This window comes from Oncorhynchus mykiss, chromosome 8 (genome assembly GCF_057628025.1).
Source record: "Oncorhynchus mykiss isolate SJ-2025 chromosome 8, ASM5762802v1, whole genome shotgun sequence".
Classification (NCBI taxonomy): Eukaryota; Metazoa; Chordata; class Actinopteri; order Salmoniformes; family Salmonidae; genus Oncorhynchus; species Oncorhynchus mykiss.
Genome location: NC_143029.1, coordinates 27592037 through 27611026, shown reverse-complemented (window position 1 = coordinate 27611026; position 18990 = coordinate 27592037). Strand labels below are relative to the sequence as shown.

The 18990-nt window shown below is 44.4% G+C and overlaps 1 protein-coding gene across 7 annotated transcripts in view; it reads right to left on the bottom strand.

The window, feature by feature from the left end:
• Positions 1-248: 248 nt before the first annotated feature.
• Positions 249-18990, bottom strand: part of ppp1r13bb (protein phosphatase 1, regulatory subunit 13Bb) — a 79857-nt gene continuing 61115 nt past the window's right edge. For all 7 annotated transcript variants that reach the window (XM_036985201.2, XM_021612187.3, XM_036985199.2 and 4 more), the window contains 8 exons: positions 16304-16437; positions 15601-16045; positions 14172-14941; positions 13844-13981; positions 13425-13558; positions 11882-12048; positions 3014-3213; positions 249-2819 (listed from right to left, as the gene is read on the bottom strand). In XM_036985201.2, the coding sequence (XP_036841096.2) occupies positions 2778-2819; positions 3014-3213; positions 11882-12048; positions 13425-13558; positions 13844-13981; positions 14172-14941; positions 15601-16045; positions 16304-16437 (2030 nt within the window). In that variant the 3' untranslated portion in view covers positions 249-2777. The remainder of the gene's footprint in view (positions 2820-3013; positions 3214-11881; positions 12049-13424; positions 13559-13843; positions 13982-14171; positions 14942-15600; positions 16046-16303; positions 16438-18990) is intronic.

Here is an 18990-nt window from a genome sequence, read left to right as displayed (position 1 = left end):
GCACAATTTGAGGGAAATAAGCTTTTTGTGCATATGGAAAATGTATGGGATATTTTATTTCAGCACATGGGACTAATACTTTACATTATGTTTTTATATTTTCTGGAAAGCAGTGCTGTAACTCTGCCACTTTCCACCGCAGATGGGAAGGGCGACATAGGCGGATGCAGTGGATTGAGTTCAGCCCTTGCAAAAGTGCTATTGCAAGCAAACCATGGGACCACAAAAAAAGGAAACTGACTACACCATTTGTCATGCGGGGAATTATTTTTATTGTGCACATTTACAGGACAGGATGTGTAAGTACTGCATCCTTAACGCTTACCGAACCCCCACGAGTCAATGAGTCTTCATACAGCAGACAGTCAAACATACTCATCTCAGTATTTACAGAGATTATTAGGGTAAAGCTCTTTTCCGGCCTTGCCGGGCAAGGTACAAATCTCATCTCACAGAACTGGAAACAAGGTCAGGCAGGGAAAGTAGGGGTAATACAACAAAAGAATACCTTAGTGTTATGTAAATGTCATTCTGCTTGAATGGCCACACCCATCAGATTTGTAAGAGCGTGGGTTTGATCAAGTGCTCAATTATAACACTTTCACACGCGCCTGAAGTGAAGTGGTGAGGACCCCCCCTGATCATGACTCTATGGTGAGTGAGGCCTGACGTATCTCACACACACACACACACACACACACACACACACACACGTTTGCCCGAAGGAGAGCTCCTTCACTGCACGAAAGCAAACGCATAGGACACTGCATCCCTGTTCATCACATACGCCACTTTCTATCTCAAATCTCAATCTATATTGGCAACGGTTGGACACATCTCTTTGGAGGAGCTGACAAGTTGAGTGAAGCTTTAAAAGTTTTTGTAAAATAAAGTGTGTTTTTGCTGATAACTTCTATGACTAAAGCAGGGCACTTAACGTGACAAATTTTAAATAGTTAAAAAGGGTATGTTATGATAGCATGGCCCTGACGGCGCAAGAAAATTAGGGGATGAGTACTTTATTCCGTGAGAAGATAAAAAAAAAAGTTATCTTGTTTGGGAAATTTCAATAATCCAATACACTTTACTAACGAAGAGTACTTTACCTGGGACTAAAATCCAGGAACATATGTTGAGAAATATTTTTTTTAACTTATGGAAAATAACCTAAGGCCTTTTTGTTTTGTCATGTGGAAGGGCAGTGTCAAATCCCTAAATAATCTCTATCATTTGAGAAGGAAAAGAAGCTATGATGGAAAAGTAAGTTAGGAGTGTTAAAATTCTGGCTTATTTGGAAGCTACTTAGCAAGCGACCTACAGAATTGATATAGGTACTCTTTGTTCATATCGATAGAGGGAAATGTAAAATCCCTGTTATGATTGTACATAACATTCAGAATCTGGCACACCATTGTACAGACCTCAAACTGTCACCCCTCTTCACAGCAAACACAAATTCTTGACCTGTTAAACTCATCATACATAACCTTTCAGTCATGTGCACATTCAGATAGTAGGCCTAGTTGGACAAGGCAGATTGTAACCAAATCCAGCCATGATTTACCATACAGGCTATAAAGCCTTGGCTACAGATGAAACAATTTAGGCATTCAGCTCTTTCTCCCATCATAAACTTGGGATGGGGATAAATAACAGTGACTCCCTTGAAGGGGGAGAATCTGAGATTTCCAACAATGCCAGAAATATTACTGTACTCCTAATATTAAGCAAATGGCATTCATATTTTCCATTTAAAAAACTGCACTTGTATTAGTGGGCCGTGAGAGCAGCAACACAGATGAATAGTAGCACACATGGGAAAATCTTTTCTGATCTGATCAAAGCAAAAATAGCCTACATTGTTTCTAGTTTAGGTTAGTTACAATTGAAGTGTCCTGAGCATCAGTTCAAAAGATACACAAGTGACTGAAGTGACCGCCGGGAGCTGTGAGGGAGAGCCGGGCAGATCAGCTCAATCAGACCCTGCAACTGAAAGACGTTAATTTAGCCAATGAGAGGATTGCATTCAATATTCTGCAAAGGCATGCATGCTTATGATTGGACAAAACAGACTAAAGGGAGCTTCATGTCAAATTGAATGTTCATTAGTCACGTTTTCATCAACTAAAAAGAAAACAAAATGGTTAGTTATTGTTTTTTTCATGGCATCTCACTATCATCATTAGTTTTTGTCAGGAAAAATAGCTGGACTATTATTTTGTCATAGTTATTGACTAAATTAACACTGGTACACATACACCATCCACATGTCACACATACCTATTGTACACATACAAGCACCCTCTCTCTAGTCCTTAAACCCACACACTTTCCAAACACACAAGGCCCTCTAAACTATTCACACACACACAGAAACCACAAAACACACGCACACATTACCCTCTCCAAACACACACACATCAACCGTCAGAGGTAAGCACTTGATTCTCCACTGAGCCTTGTGCTCCAGCTTTTCTCTCTCACACACACACACACACACAGATTTAAATAAAGCTGAAAGGAGATAGTGAGAGAGCAGAGTGGGGTTTGGTCAACCGAAAAGGGGTAGCATAGGGATCCTGTCTTTTTTTGGGGTCTGTGTGTGTGTGTGTGTGTGTGTGTGTCAGTGTTGAACACTGTCCGGTGTCCCATAGCCAGGGTTACAGGGAGGAGGGGGAAACTGTGGCAGTAGGGGAGCACCAGGCCTCCCCACTCCGCCAGTCTTCGGCCACGCCTGCCTGTAGTCCAGTTTTTCACCCAAGGAAGAGGCAGAGGGGCTAAGCCAGGGAGCGCTGACGAGGTTTTATCCTGGGGTAGAGCTGCAAGGAAGAGAAAAGGTAGAGAGAGAGCGGTAGAGAGACAGATTGGTTATACATCAGAGAGGGCCAGTACTGCCAAACACAGTCACAATGGAGTTGAAAACTGGGAACAATGCATGGGCCCAGGGGTAAGCAGTGAGCAGGCATCATCCCAACAGGTGTGTGTGAGAATGTGTGCGTTTGACAGGCCTCACCCCCAGCAGGTTGCGGGGTACATAACCCTCCCTGTGGTCCAGGCGGCCCCACCACCACTCGGTCTCACTGTCGTCTTGCCGCCGCAGGATGGTAATGGCGTCGCCCTCGCCGAAAGAAAGCTCATCTGGGCTCTGGGCCTCGTACTCCCACAGCGCATACACCGCCCCTTTGTTCATCACGCCCAGCTTTTCCTGGACACCTGGTAGAACACACACAGGTACTATAGTTATCCTTACCGTAAAACTTCAGTTAAACACTGCCTGTCTCTTAATAACCAGGCAACGGTCATCTAATTAACTGCTTCAAATAAACGGCAGGTCTAAATTAATTGTTCACGAGGTTAACATGAATTACCCTGAATTGGTAATGTTACAAGGTTTAATGTTTGATTTGTTACATTAAATAACTCCGTAATGACTTGAAAAAATTGCAATCTGTTTTTATTGGCAGAAAGAAACTGCTAGACCTCAGCTATTAGCTTTGGGAGAAGACACCAACAAATCTGCCAAACATTAACAGTCAAAGAGGAGAAAAAAATAGTCTGTCAAGGAAACTTTTATTTAAATTTTTTAATAGACACATTGGTGGCTAACAGCTGAGAACGGTTAGCGAAGTGGCAAACACAAATAGTCAACTTCGGGAGTAAAAACTCTTAATCTGCTGATCGCCCTCTAGTGGCAATAGTAAGAACTGCTGAAAATGCAGAGTCGAGATACATTTTTCTGTCAAGGAAACAAAAAAATGGAGGCATACTAAGACAATAAATGTGACAAGTGTGTAAATAACACAGTGCAGGAAAAAATGTATTGAATGTATTGTAATGTTTTTAAAATTGTTTAACTGCCTTCATTTTAGCATAGGGGAGGACCATCTTCAGTGAATTTCATTAAAAAAATGTTTAGATAAAACTATACAAAATATAAATCACTATTTTGCAAAAGGTCTACAGTAGCCTTAACAGCACTCTGGAGGACAGCTACATTCCATCCTCCTCCGAGTACATTGACTTCAATACAAAACGTAGGAGGCTCATTGTTCTCACCCACTTCCATAGTCTTACACAGCAATTATGACAACTTGCAGAGGACATCCTCCAACCTATCAGAGCTTTTGCAGCATGAACTGACATGTAGTCCACCCAATCAAAGGATCAGAAAATTAATCTAGTACTGAAAGCATAAGCTACCGCTAGCTAGCACTGTAGTGCATAAAATGTGGTGAGTAGTTTACTCAGAGAAAGACAATAGTTGAACAGTTTTGAACAATTTAATTTCTTCGTAAAAGGAGAAGCAAGAGAGAAAGATGACATTTTCTCACTTTCAGTTAGCTAGCAAATACGGCCTGCTAGTTTAGCCTACTGAAACACACAGCATCCCTCTGTTTGAGCAATGTTAGCTAGCTGGCTATGACTATCCAACACTGGAACTCTTCCAAGTTAAGGTAAGCTTTTGGTTTTACTAATTTATTGCCACGTTGCCCGCCGGTGTAACTGCTTACTGACTGTATACTAACGTTACTGCATAACTTAGCTTAGCTTAGTTTCCTAAGGCATTAGTTCTATTAGCTATGCTGACTGACGTTACTTTAGCTAATATGGTGACAACGATGTAGGCTGTGTATAGCGGTTCTCTTGGAAAGTTTTTTTCCCCCCACATACAGCTGATGTTTTGTGCTTTGAAATCTACTAGTGAAGGGAAGAGGTGAAAGGAAGAGAGCGCATAACGTAGATGCGAGAAGGAATACAATGTGGCTGCTAGGAAACTGAACTGTGTTTATGCGTGATCAGGGGTGTATTCATTCTGGCGATTCTATTAAAACGTTTCTGATACAGAAGCAAACGGAACAAAACGGGGATAAACATACCTGAATTTGTCCAATATAAACTCTTGTTTGCAACTGTTAGACTAATGAATACACCCAATATCAGCTAGATGTAGGCAAGAGTGTGCAAGACAGTATTGAATGTCACTGTCTCTCCATGTGGCACAGTCTGTCACATCAAATTTGTCTCTCGACCTCTGCAACTACGTTGTAAACTTTCATTCATAGGCTAGGTTGTAGCAACCTCATGATGGGTTTGGAAAAAAATGGAGTATCATGTAGTAGCCTAAACCTATCATTGTTACATTTAACTGGGTGAATGGAATATGAATGAGTCATCCAATATGATGTAATAGACATAAGGCCATGCTCAAAATTGTCCTTCCTCATCTGAAACGGCACTGACCACCACTGAGGCCCACCCATTTGGGAGCCAGGCCCACCTACTGGGGATCCAGGCCCACCTACTGGGGATCCAGGCCCAGCCAATCAGAATGAGTTTTTCCACATAAAGGGGCTTTATTACAGCCAGAAATACTCTTCAGCAGCCCCCCTCAGACGATCCCGCAGGTGAAGAAGTCGGATGTGGGGGACTTGGGCTGGTGTGGTGACACGTGGTCTGCGGTTGTGAGGCCAGTAGCAGCAGCATATGTGATGAGTAAAAAAAAAGTACGAAAAGGGGTAATACAGATCGTTAAATAGTTAACCAAATAGCTGCCGGACTAACTATTTAGCAGTCGAGAGCATCCTGTCGGGCTGTATCACCGCCTGGTACGGCAACTGCTCCGCCCACAACCGTAAGGCTCTCCAGAGGGTAGTGAGGTCTGCACAACGCATCACCGGGTGCAAACTACCTGCCCTCCAGGACACCTACACCACCCGATGTCACAGGAAGGCCATGAAGATAATCAAGGACAACAACCACCCGAGCCACTGCCTGTTCACCCCGCTATCATCCAGAAGGCGAGGTCAGTACAGGTGCATCAAAGCTGGGACCGAGAGACTGCAAAACAGCTTCTATCTCAAGGCCATCAGACTGTTAAATAGCCACCACTAACATTGAGTGGCTGCTGCCAACACACTGACTCAACTCCAGCCACTTTAATAATGGGAATTGATGGGAAACGTAAAATATATCACTAGCCACTTTAAACAATGCTACCTAATATAATGTTTACATACCCTACATTATTCATCTCATATGTATACACTGTACTCTATATCATCTACTGCATCTTTATGTAATACATGTATCACTAGCCACTTTAACTATGCCACTTTGTTTACATACTCATCTCATATGTATATACTGTACTCGATACCATCTACTGTATCTTGCCTATGCCGCTCTGTACCATCACTCATTCATATATCTTTATGTACATATTCTTTATCCCCTTACACTTGTGTAAGGTAGTACTTTTGGAATTGTTAGCTAGATTACTTGTTGGTTATTACTGCATTGTCGGAACTAGAAGCACAAGCATTTCGCTACACTCGCATTAACATCTGCTAACCATGTCTTTGTGACAAATAAGATTTGATTTGATTTTTATAGCTTGGGGGTTGAAGCTGTTCAGGGTCCTGGGCCCGGTTGCATAAAATACCTTAATTCTTCCCATATAGTTTATTTAACTTTAAGTAAGTTGCGCAAAACTTCTTAAGGTGAATTTCCCCGTTAAATTAAGTGAAAAAGTTAAGGCTGCCCTTAACTGTTTCATTCAGTATGGTAATCAATGTAAACAACATTTGTGGAGGTGAATGTTGCTTTCATCTGCTCTGGTTACAAAAAGAAAACACCAACCAGCTAGCTACTTAGCTAAACAACAGAAGTTGCACAATCCATGGCTACAAAGTTAGCTGGCTACTTAGCTATAACTGCTCTCTCTGTAAGCTAGTTTGATGAATAAACCAGAAACATGGTTTATTATAACCAGCCAGTGACTTGGTGTATTGATACACCATCCAAAGTGCCATTAACTTCACCATGCTCAAAGGGATATTCAATGTCTGCTTTAAAAAATAAAAAAAAATCACACATCTACCAACAGGTGCCATTCTTTGCGAGGCATTGGAAAACCTCCCTGGTCTTTGCTTGTAAGCAGGAAATCAAGAGAATAGCGTTATAGTCAGATTTGCCAAATGGTGGGCGAGAGAGAGCTTTGTATGCGTTTCTGTGTGTGGAGTAAAGGTGATCAAGAGTGTTTTAGCCTCTAGTTGCACAGGTGACATGCTGGTAGAAATGAGGTGAGATGAATTTCAGTTAAAATCACCGGCCATTAGGAGCAGCGCCTCAATGAGCATTTTCTTGTTTGCTTATGGCCCTATACAGCTCGCTGAGTGTCGTTTTCGTGTCAGCATTGATTTGTGGTGGTAAATACTATGGAAAACGTGGATGAAAACTCGTGGTAAATAGTACCGTCTATAGTTAATGATGAAGTATTCTAACTCAGGTGAGCAGAACCTTGAGACTTTCATTATATTAGAGATCACGCACCAACTGTTAACAAAGACACACACCTCCCCCCCTCGAGTTTACCCAAAGCTGCTGTTCTGTCCTGCCGATACATAGAAAAACAAGCAAAATGTATATTATCAAATCAAATTTTATTTGTCACATACACAGGGTTAGCAGATGTTAATGCAAGTGTAGAGAAATGCTTGTGCTTCTAGTTCCGACAGCGCAGTAATATCTAACAAGTAATCTAACAATTCCCCAACTACCTAATACACACAAATCTAAAGGGGTGAATGAGAATATGTACATATAAGCATATGGATGAGCGATGGCCAAGTGGCATAAGCAAGGTGCAATAGATGGTATAAAATACAGAATATACATGTGATATGAGTAACGTAAGATATGTAAACAGAGTGGAATTGTATAAAGTGACTAGTGATCCATTTATTAAAGTGCGCAGTGATTTGGTCTCAATTTAGGCAGCAGCCTCTCGGAGTTGGTGATTGCTGTTTAGCAGTCTGATGGCCTTGATATAGAAGCTGTTTTTCAGTCTCTAAGTCCCAGCTTTAATGCACCTGTACTGACTTTGCCTTCTGGATGGTTGCATGGTGAACAGGCAGGGGCTCGGGTGGTTAATGTCCTTAATGATCTTTTTGGCCTTCCTGTGACATCGGGTGCTATAAGTGTCATGGAGGGCAGGTAGTTTGCCCCTGGTGATGTGTTGTGCAGACCGCACCGCCCTCTGGAGAGCCTTGCGGTTGAGGACGGTGCAGTTGCCGTACCAGGCTGTCATACAGGGTTTTGGGTGACAAGCCAAATTTCTTCAGCCTCCTGAGGTTGAAGAGGCGCTGTTGTGCCTTCTTCACCACACTGTCTGTGTGTGTGGACCATTTCAGTTTGTCTGCGATGTGTACGTTCTCCACTGCTGTCCCTCCGATGTGGATAGGGGGGTGCTCCCTCTGCTGTATCCTGAAGTCTACGATCATCTCCTTTGTTTTGCTGATGTTGAGTGAGCAGTTGTTTTCCTGACACCACACTCAAATGCCCTCACCTCCTTCCTGTAGGCTGCCTCATCGTTGTTGGTAATCAAGCCCACTACTGTTGTGTCGTCTGCAAACTTGATGATTGAGTTGGAGGCGTGCATGGCCACGCAGTCGTGGGTGAACATGGAGTACAGGAGGGGGCTAAGCACGCACCCTTGTGGGGTCCCAGTGAAGTGGGTCAACGAAGTCGAGATGTTTCCTACCTTCACCACCTGGGGGCTCCAAGAAACGTAGGATATTACAGCTCTCCAGGTCCTATTGATTGGATAGTCTCGAAAGGATCTTGTCCAGTTTGTTCTTGTGATTATACGTTCGCTAATAGAATGGAGGGTAGAGGTGGTTTATTCACTCGCCGATGTATACTGAACAAAAAAAATACAATATGCAACCATTTCAAATATTTTACTGAGTTAAAGTTCATATAAGGAAATCAGTCAATTGAAATAAATTAATTAGGCTCTAATGTATTGATTTCGCATTACTGGGAATACAGATACGCATCTGTTGGTCACAGATAAAAAAATATATATATACAGTGAGGCAAAAAAGTATTTAGTCAGCCACCAATTGTGCAAGTTCTCCCATTTAAAAAGATGAGGCCTGTAATTTATCATAGGTACACTTCAACTATGACAGACAAAATGAGAAAAAAAAATCCAGAAAATCACATTGTAGGATTTTTTATGAATTTTTTTGCAAATTATGGTGGAAAATAAGTATTTGGTCACCTACAAACAAGCAAGATTTCTGGCTCTCACAGACCTGTAACTTCTTCTTTAAGAGGCTCCTCTGTCCTCCACTTGTTACCTGTATTAATGGCACCTGTTTGAACTTGTTATCAGTATAAAATATACCTGTCCACAACCTCAAATAGTCACACTCCAAACTCCACTATGGCCAAGACCAAAGAGCTGTCAAAGGACACCAGAAACAAAATTGTAGACATGCACCAGGCTGGGAAGACTGAATCTGCAATAGGTAAGCAGCTTGGTTTGAAGAAATCAACCAATTATTAGGAAATGGAAGACATACAAGAACACTGATAATCTCCCTTGATCTGGGGCTCCATGCAAGATCTCACCCCGTGGGGTCAAAATGATCACAAGAACGGTGAGCAAAAATCCCAGAACCACACGGGGGGACCTTGTGAATGACTGCAGAGAGCTGGGACCAAAGTAACCATCAGTAAAGCCTACCATCAGTAACACACTACGCTGCCAGGGACTCAAATCCTGCAGTGCCAGACGTGTCCCCCTGCTTAAGCCAGTACATGTCCAGGCCTGTCTGAAGTTTGCTAGAGAGCATTTGGATGATCCAGAAGAAGATTGGGAGAATGTCATATGGTCAGATGAAACCAAAATATAACTTTTTGGTAAAAACTCAACTCGTCGTGTTTGGAGGACTACTGTGAAGCATGGGGGTGGAAACATCATGTTTGGGGCTGTTTTTCTGCAAAGGGACCAGGACGACTGATTCGTGTAAAGGAAAGAATGAATGGGGCCATGTATCGTGAGATTTTGAGTGAAAAACCTCCTTCCATCAGCAAGGGCATTGAAGATGAAACGTGGCTGGGTCTTTCAGCATGACAATGATCCCAAACACACCGCCCGGGCACTGAAGGAGTGGCTTCGTAAGAAGCATTTCAAGGTCTTGGAGTGGCCTAGCCAGTCTCCAGATCTCAACCCCATAGAAAATCTTTGGAGGGAGTTGAAAGTACGTGTTGCCCAGCAACAGCCCCAAAACATCACTGCTCTAGATGAGATCTGCATGGAGGAATGGGCCAAAATACCAGCAACAGTGTGTGAAAACCTTGTGACTTACAGAAAACGTTTGACCTCTGTCATTGCCAACAAAGGGTATATAACAAAGTATTGAGATAAACTTTTGTTATTGACCAAATACTTATTTTCCACCATAATTTGCAAATAAATTCATTAAAAATCCTTCAATGTGATATTCTAGATTTTTTCCCCTCATTTTGTCTGTCATAGTTGAAGTGTACCTATGATGAAAATTACAGGCCTCTCATCTTTTTAAGGGGGGGAGAACTTGCACAATTGGTGGCTGACTAAATACTCCCACTCCCCCCCCCCCCCCCCCCCTCCCCCCCACTGTATTTAAAAAAGGGAGGGGCATCTACAGCATAGAGGTGATCAGGCTGTTGATTGTGGCCTGTGGAATGTTGTCCCACACCTTTTCTATGACTGTGCGAAGTTGCTGGATATTGGCGGGAACTGGAACACGCTGTCGTACATGTCGAACGAGAGCATCCCAAACATGCTCAATGCGTGACATCTCTGGTGAATATGCAAGATATGGAAGAACTGGGACATCTTCAGCTTCCAGGAAATGTGTACAGATCCTTGCGACATGGGGCAGTGCAATATTATGGTGAAACATGAGGTGATGGCGGCAGATGAATGCCACGAAAATGGGCCTCAGGATCTCGTCATGACATCTCTGTGCATTCAAATTGCCATTGATAAAATGCAATTTTGTACATTGTCCGTAACTTATGCCTGCCCATACCATAGCCCCACTGCCACCCCGGGGCACTCTGTTCACAACACTGACATCTGCAATCTACTAGCCCACAAGACACCATACATGTGCGCATGCAATTGCACACTCCCTCAACTTGAGACATCTGTGGCATTGTGTTGTGTAACAAAATTGCACATTTTAGAGTGGCCTTTTATTGTCCCCAGCACAAGATGCACCTGTGTAATGATCATGCTCTTTAATCAGCTTCTTTATATGCCATGGATAATCTTTGCAAAGGAAAAAAGCTCACTAACAGAGCTGTAAACAAATTTGCGCCCAAAATTTGAGAGAAATGCGCTTTGTGTGTATGGAACATTTCTGGGATCTTTTATTTCAGCTCAAGAAACATGGGACCAACACTTTACATTCTGCGTTTATATTTTTGTTCAGTGTAGTTTTGTCAGGGTGCCCGCATTTCCGCCTCACTTACGCTGTCTCTTTCTTCTCAGGGTCTCAGTAATTAGAGCCTGGTTTGGGGTAAGCATTATGTCCTGCGCCACCGACTCATTGAAGTAGAACTCTTCATCCAAATCGAGGTTAGTGATGGCTATTCTGATGTTTAAATGCTCTTTTCGGTCTTAGGAAACGAGGGCAGAAACAGCTACAAAAAAAAGTTACGATCAGCGCGAAAACCCCCAAAATAGCAGAATTGGTCAGGAAGCTATCCAATCCAGCGACATTCTAATTTGTTTCACGCTGTTGGAGAGCATGGTAGCCAGGGCACCAAAACAGAAGAGAAGTTGAACCTCCTCTTCAACACTCTTAGTTGTGGAAATTGCCCCACTATGCTGTTTACTTTCTGCATCTACATCATATTGCTGAGTCTACCTTTAAGAATATATATATATATACACAACAAATATATTCTAGTTGTCTAGTCGCCCTATGGGCCCTGCTCAAAAGTAGTGCACTAGATAGGGAATAGGGTACCATTTTGGATGCAGTGGGAGACCCGGTCAATGTAATTCCCTGCAACAATGAACCTCCAGTATTCTCACCGTACAGAAACTGAGAGCACTGGATGTAGCCCTCCTCCATCTCTTCACACTTGTCTGCCGCCGTCTCCACGTCGCTGATGGTGCTGGCGAAGATAGCCGCCCCTGACTCCACCAGCAACTTGCACAGGTGAACGCTGTTACAGGAGGCTGCACAGTGCAGGGGTGTCCTGTAGAGAGAGACACACACAAAATGGAGGGGTTACAATAGTTCCATGGAGACCAATCACCTCTAGGGAAGTTAATCATAGGCAATAAAAAACACAACCGTGACTAAGGCTTCTTCAGAATTTGAGCTTTTGTCTGTATGTATATTGTGTATGCTACAAAATGAAGGACATTGTATGCTGTCTCATTGAGGACATTCATGCGTTTATCTATTCTGCAGTGACAATGTATGAAAAGAGCTGTGCTCTGGTAATAAATAGGGGGTTCCTTGGTGCAGGTGAGTGGATGAATTGTTTATGTAAATACAACACTATGAAAGCAAGTATGTCACAAAAAGCAAAATCTCGACATAACTGAAGCCTTGTTTTTGGAGTCATGAATAAAGTGGCTAAAATGACTGAAGCTAAACAGATGCAAATAAGGGAATTCTGTCTTAACCTGAGATTGCAGAGCGCCAAATTCAAATACAGAAATACTCCATAAAAATTCAGAAAAGATACAACTATTTTACATAGGTTTAAAGATGAACTTCTTTTGAATCCAAGCACGGTGTCAGATTTTTAAAATGCTTTACGGCGAAAGCATACCTTACAATTATTTGAGAACATAGCCCAGCAGACAAATCATTACAAACAGTAACCAGCCAAGTAGAAGAGTTACACAAGTCAGAAATAGAGATGAATGAAATGAAATGAAATGAATCCCTTACCTTTGATGATCTTCATATGTTTGCACTCAGAAGACATTCATTTATTCAATAAATGTTCCTTTTGTTCGATAAAGTCTCTCTTTATATCGGAAAACCATGAAAAAGCTCTGTGACACGGTAGTGTCCACTCATTCAGACTGCTCTTACTCCCTCATTTTTCAGAATACAAACCTGATACAATTTCTAAAGACTGTTGACATCTAGTGGAAGGCATTGGAACTGCAATTTGAGTCCAAAGTCAATGGATACTGTAATGGCATTGAATAGAAAGAAAATATATATCCTACTTCCTGAATGGATTTTTCTCGGGTTTTCGCCTGCAAAATCAGTTCTGTTATACTCACAGACATTATTTTAACAGTTTTGGAAACTTTCTTTTATCCAAATCCTATCTTCTGGGCCTGAGTAGAAGGCAGTTTAATTTGGGCATGCTTTTCATCCAAAATTCCAAATGCTGCCCCCTAACCTAGAGAAGTTAAAGGGATAGTTCACTCAAACTCTATTGTAGTATTATGTAAATTTGTTCACTGTGTTAATACAATCCTCAAAAAGTGTCCATGTCAGCAGTCAAGTTTTTCAAGTACTGCACTTTCAGTATAGAAGAAAAACGGTGACGCATGAGCGACCTCTTTAAGGTCCCTTGTGTGCAGGTGGTGTGTGGCTGCTCACCAGCCGTCGCTGTCGGCAGCGTTGACGTTTACTCCGAAGTCGAGCAGGAACTTGACAATGTGGTGGTGTCCGGCGCACACTGCGTTGTGTAGCGGGGTTATGCCCTCGTCGTTGGCCGTGCTGGGGTTCTTCACCTGGGGAAGAACACAGGGGTCAGCTGGTCCCAATTTGATCCCCACACAGAAGTGGACTGAGTTCCATTTCTTTTCTAAGATCATTTCTAAGAGTTCAGAAGTCGAGTGACACGCCAAGATCAACCACAAACACACCGCAATTAAATTATGACAGGTTTACTAGCCCACACACACACACACACAGTATGAAAATGTATACACTCACTACTGTAAGTTGCTCTGGATAAGAGCGTCTGCTAAATTACTCAAATAAACAAATTGTGTATGCGAACGACAGAGTCAGACCTCGTAGATAATCCTCTGCACCAGGTCAAACTCGCCCTCCAGTGAGGCATCCAGCAGCAGCGCCAGGGGGTTGAACTTCACCCTCAGGCCGTGACCCGTCCGCTCCGAGTTGGGCTTCTTCAGGTTAGTTCGCTTCTCCTGTAGGGGAAGGATGGGAAGAGACCGTTAGTAAAGAGTATGTGCAAACACAGACAGACATGCGTATGTATGTCACAGGTGGGTCTGAACCCCATGCTCCGGAAACCAACATCTTAACCAAGAGTCCAACTCACCGCTGCTACATGAACATGCATACTGTCGCTGTGTGTGTGTTTTGTGAAAGCCTCACCACTTGCTGTGAGGGGGTGGTGGCAACCTCCTCTGGAGAGCTGACCTCAGGCACAGGGCTAGGCAGGGTGGCCACCGAGACTCCCCCTAGGTTATTGTTGTTGGTATCCTCCGAGGCCTCCGGGGCAGGGGGGCTGATCACCTCGGGGGCCGGTGGTGGGGGCAGCAGCAGCTTGTTGTCATTGGCGTCAGGCGGCGGCAGGGGCTCTGAGGACGACCCCTCTGCCACGGCTGGTGGTGGGGGAGGGAGTGAGTCCTCACATGGCGGGTTCCCGTTGTCGGCGTCTGCCAACAAGTCACCGGGGTAGTCGGGTGGGTTGGCGGGCTGGTAAAATGGCGTGCTGCCCGCCCTGACTCCCCCTGCTCCAGCGCCACCACCCTCCATGCCGCCAGCCAGGGTATTGAAGCGCTGGTAGAGCAGCTTCTGGATGTTGGGCCCGGCTGGGCCCTCTGGCTCAGTGATGGAGCTTCGCTTCTTGAGGGGCCGCGGGGCGTTCGCCAGCTTCTTGCGAAGCATTTCCAGGTCGGCGTCGCTTTGGTAGCGAAGGGGTGAGTGAGCCATAGGGGTGAGCTTGGTGGGGCTGAGGGGCCGCGGGATATTCTCCACATTGGGCGGGGGGGTATCCGGGGCCCCGTCTACGTCAGGGCCCTCTCTGTCCCCAGTGTCCTCACCGGCCGGCCCCTGGAGCCCGGGGAAGGGCCCCCCTGTCAGCATAAAGGGCAGGGGGGAGGGCGGCGTGGAGCCGGAGGGGAGAACGGGCTTCCCGTACACTGGACACACACACACACACACGAGGGAAAAAAACAAACAATGATGTACTTCCCTGGAAAACACAAATAACGTACTTGCTCGCCGACTCGCTTTCATAAATTAACGATAAGGAATTACTGGATACTCAAACCTCAACAGTTAATGCATTAATAATCAAAAGCAAGAATATTCACAGCACTGCTCTTTATCATGCAAGTCTCAGTCAATAGCAAAATATTTAAACAGACTTCAGTCTCCTTTGATTTTGAGTTAAGCCCCTGCACCCATTCCCTGTCCCTCCTTCATTTTACCCAGACACCAACCTGATCCAATAATTCCAAAACACACCTTTCTTTCCTGTCAATGATCTGCAAGTGATTGGGTAAGTTAAAGGATGGTGTTCACCATATTGCTTTCACTTAACCAACCTTAAAGAAATCAGTTCCTCTAGGAAGAAAAAATGCATAGTACAGGTACAACATCAAAGTGTGCGTCCCAATAATACCTGGTTTCTCCTGAAGTGTGCACTTGTTCCCTATTTCCCACAAATCTAATAGCATTAGATTGGTGGAGGCATAGGCTAGTGAGTTTCCGCCATCATTTGTATACCAAATCAGTGAAAGATAGATACTTGGATTTGGAACATACTCATTCACTCCCACACGGCCCCTGTTCGTACCTGCTTTGAGCGCAGGCTTGAGCGGGTAGCTCTTGGGCGCCGCCTGCTGGAGGTACATGTGGTAGATGGAGCTGGAGTTCATGGTGGCCGGGCCCTTGCGTGGCGACTGGGGCCGGGAGCCTCTGTCTGGGACGAAGGGGCGCACCGCAACAGCCAGGACAGGGTCAGGCCGATCCCCGGGAAGACCCGGTGGGAAGAGAGGTGAGTTGGGCTGGAAGGTCGGGCTGGGGGGCACCGATATGCGCTGCTGGATCTGCTGGGAGGAGGAGCCGGTGGAGGGGGGAACACGGGGCCAGACAGGGCCGGGGGGGTTGGGGAGCTGGCCTGGCCGGCGGTCCAGAGAACTGGTGGAGCCGGCAGAAATTAGATGGGAGCCGTAGGGAGGGGGCTGGGGCTTGGAAGGGGCCACCGGGGAGGAGATAGTCATCTTGTTGGAGTCCAGCACCTTGGTCGAGGCAAACAATTATTCAATATCATCAAATACATCTCCAAACTAATTTTGGATGAAGTGCTGTCCCAACTGTTATAGTTATTTGGGGAAATGTTGCATGCTGCGAGGGGTTGTTTTGAGGAGAAAACTAAAAAAGTGAAGATACTTACTATTCTGTTAGTCAGCACCCCTCCAATATTTTTGGGTGTGCGTCAAATAATGATTTTTATTAAAGCTTTATGAACAACAAACAATGTCAAAGTAATGACTGACCTTGTCTGCTGTGGTAGCAGCAGGGGAGCCCTGAGGGGGAATCTTTCCCTGTGTGTCCGGCCCAGACTCTGGCCAGTCGGGGGGCTTGAGAGAGGCATTGCCCTTGCCAAGGGTGGGCCAGCCAGCATCATTAGCTAAGGGTGGAGAGGGGAGAATGGGGCACACTGAGTGTGGTCTAAGAGTTACCTGTGAGAATTTTGTTAAAAGCAGAGACTGCTGTAGAACTCTCTAGATAGGGATACAGCACATCTGTATAGACCAGTGTTTCCCAATCCTGGTCCCGAGAAGCCAAATGCACATTTTGCCCGGACCAGGATTGGGAAGGAGTATACTGGTATGAATGTTTGCCATGGTGGGGTGAGTGTAAAAGATGATACTGCTACACTGGGCAGGCAAATGCAGTAGTGTGGAGAGTGTTCGTTTAACAAAAGAGCTAGCTGGTACGCTACAGAGTACAGACACTGTTGCTGGGTGAAAGGGAGACGTACTTAGGGTCCTGTTCAATGGAAACCAGTTACTAGTTGGTGGGGCAAGGAACAAAATACTTCTTGTCGTTTCACACAGTAAGCATGGTTTGACACTGCTGACATGGATTCAAATGCACATACACACAAAAGTATGTGGACAACCTTTCAAATTAGTGGATTTGTGTATTTCAGCCACATCCGTGTATAAAATCAAGCACACGGCCATACAATCCCCATACACAAACATTGGCAGTAGAATGGCCTTACTGAAGAGCTCAGTGACTTTCAATGTGGCACAGCCATAGGATGCCACCTTTCCAACAAGTCAGTTTGTCAAATTTCTGTTCTGCTAAAGCTGCCCCGATCAACAGTCAGTGCTGTTATTGTGAAGTGGAAACGTCTAGGAGCAACAATGGCTCAGCCGCGAAGTGGTAGGCCACACAAGCTCACAGAACAGCACTGCAGAGTGCTGAAGCGCATAAAAAAAGTCCTTTGTTGCAACACTCACTACCGAGTTCCAAACTGCCTCTGGAAGCAACAATAAGTGCTCCTCGGGAGCGTCATGAAATGGGTTTCCATGACCGAACAGCCGCACACAAGCCTAAGATCACCATGCCACGCTTTGGCTGGAGTGGTTTAAAGCTCTCTGTCTGGAGCAGTGGCAACACGCTTCACCATCTGGCAGACTTACGGACAAATTTAGGTTTGGCGAATTCCAGCAGAACAGTACCTGCCCCAATGCATAGTTCCAACTGTACAGTGTGGCGGAGGAGGAATAATGATCTGGGGCTATTTTCCATGTTTCGGGCAAGGCCACTTAGTTCCAATGAAGGGAAATGTTAGCGCTACAGCATACAATGACATTATAGACGATTCTGTGCTTCCATCTTTGTCGCAACAGTTTGTGGCAGGCCCTTTCCTGTTTCAACATGACAATGCCCCTGTGCACGAAGTGAGGTCCATACAGAAATGGTTTGTCGAGATCTGTGTGGAAGAACTTGACTGGCCTGCACAGAGCCCTGACCTCAACCTCATCGAACACCTTCCGGATGAATTGGAATACCGACTGCGAGCCAGGCCTAATCACCCAACATCAGCACCCAACATCACTAATGCTGGTGGTTGAATGGAAGCAAGTCCCCGCAGCAATGTTCCAACATCTAGTGGAAAGCCTTCCCAGAAGAGTGGAGGCTGTTATTACAGCAAAGGGGTCCAATTCCATATTAATGCCTATGATTTTGGAATGAGAAGTTCGATGAGAAGGTGTCCACATACTTTTGGTTATGTAGTGTGCTTACTAATGGTGACAATTTCAGTGCAAAATAACTGTGCAAAGTTTAAAACATACCATAAACCTCATTATGATGCAGCGTAATTTAATTCTTCAACAATGTTATAAAGAGGTGACTATTAATGTGTTATGCAGTTTATTCAAATAATTGCCTCCCTATACGTTGTTAAATGAAAAAGTTTAAAATTAAATCATGCTGCCAGATTATGACGTTTAGTCATTTTTGCACTATGAAAATTTTGCCACAAGTATGCTCTATCATTCTGTCAGCAAAGATTAGGAAAGGGAAAAGGGAGAGGGGGAAAGAGACAAATAAATGTAAAAAAATATATAGAACAATTAATAATTTCTGAAATACAGTGCATTCAGAATGTATTCAGACCTGGATTTCTTCACATTTTGTTACATTATAGCCTTAATCCAAAATGGATTAAATAGTTTCCCTCAATCGACACACAATACTCCATGACAAAGCAAAAACATGTTTGTAGGGGAGGAAAAAAGTGATATCCAATTTACATTAGTATTCAGACCCTTTACTCAGTACTTTGTTGAAGCACCATTGGCAGTGATTACTGCCTCGAGTCTTCTTGGGTATGACGCTACAAGCTTGGCACAGCTGCCAAGTTTCTCCCATTCTTCTCTGCAGTCACTGCAAGGCTATTTTAAGGTCTCTACAAATATGTTTGATTGGGTTCAAGTCTGGGCTCTGCCTGGGCCACTCAAGGACATTCAGAGACTTGTTCAGACTGTGTTGTCTTGGTTGCGTGTTTAGGGTCGTTGTCCTGTTGGAAGGTGAACCTTTGCCCCAGTCTGAAGTCCTGAGCAGGTTTTCATCAAGGATCCCCACAGCATGATGCTGCCACCACCATGCTTCACCGTAGGGATGGTGCCAGGTTTCCTCTAGACTTGGCATTCAGGACGAGTTC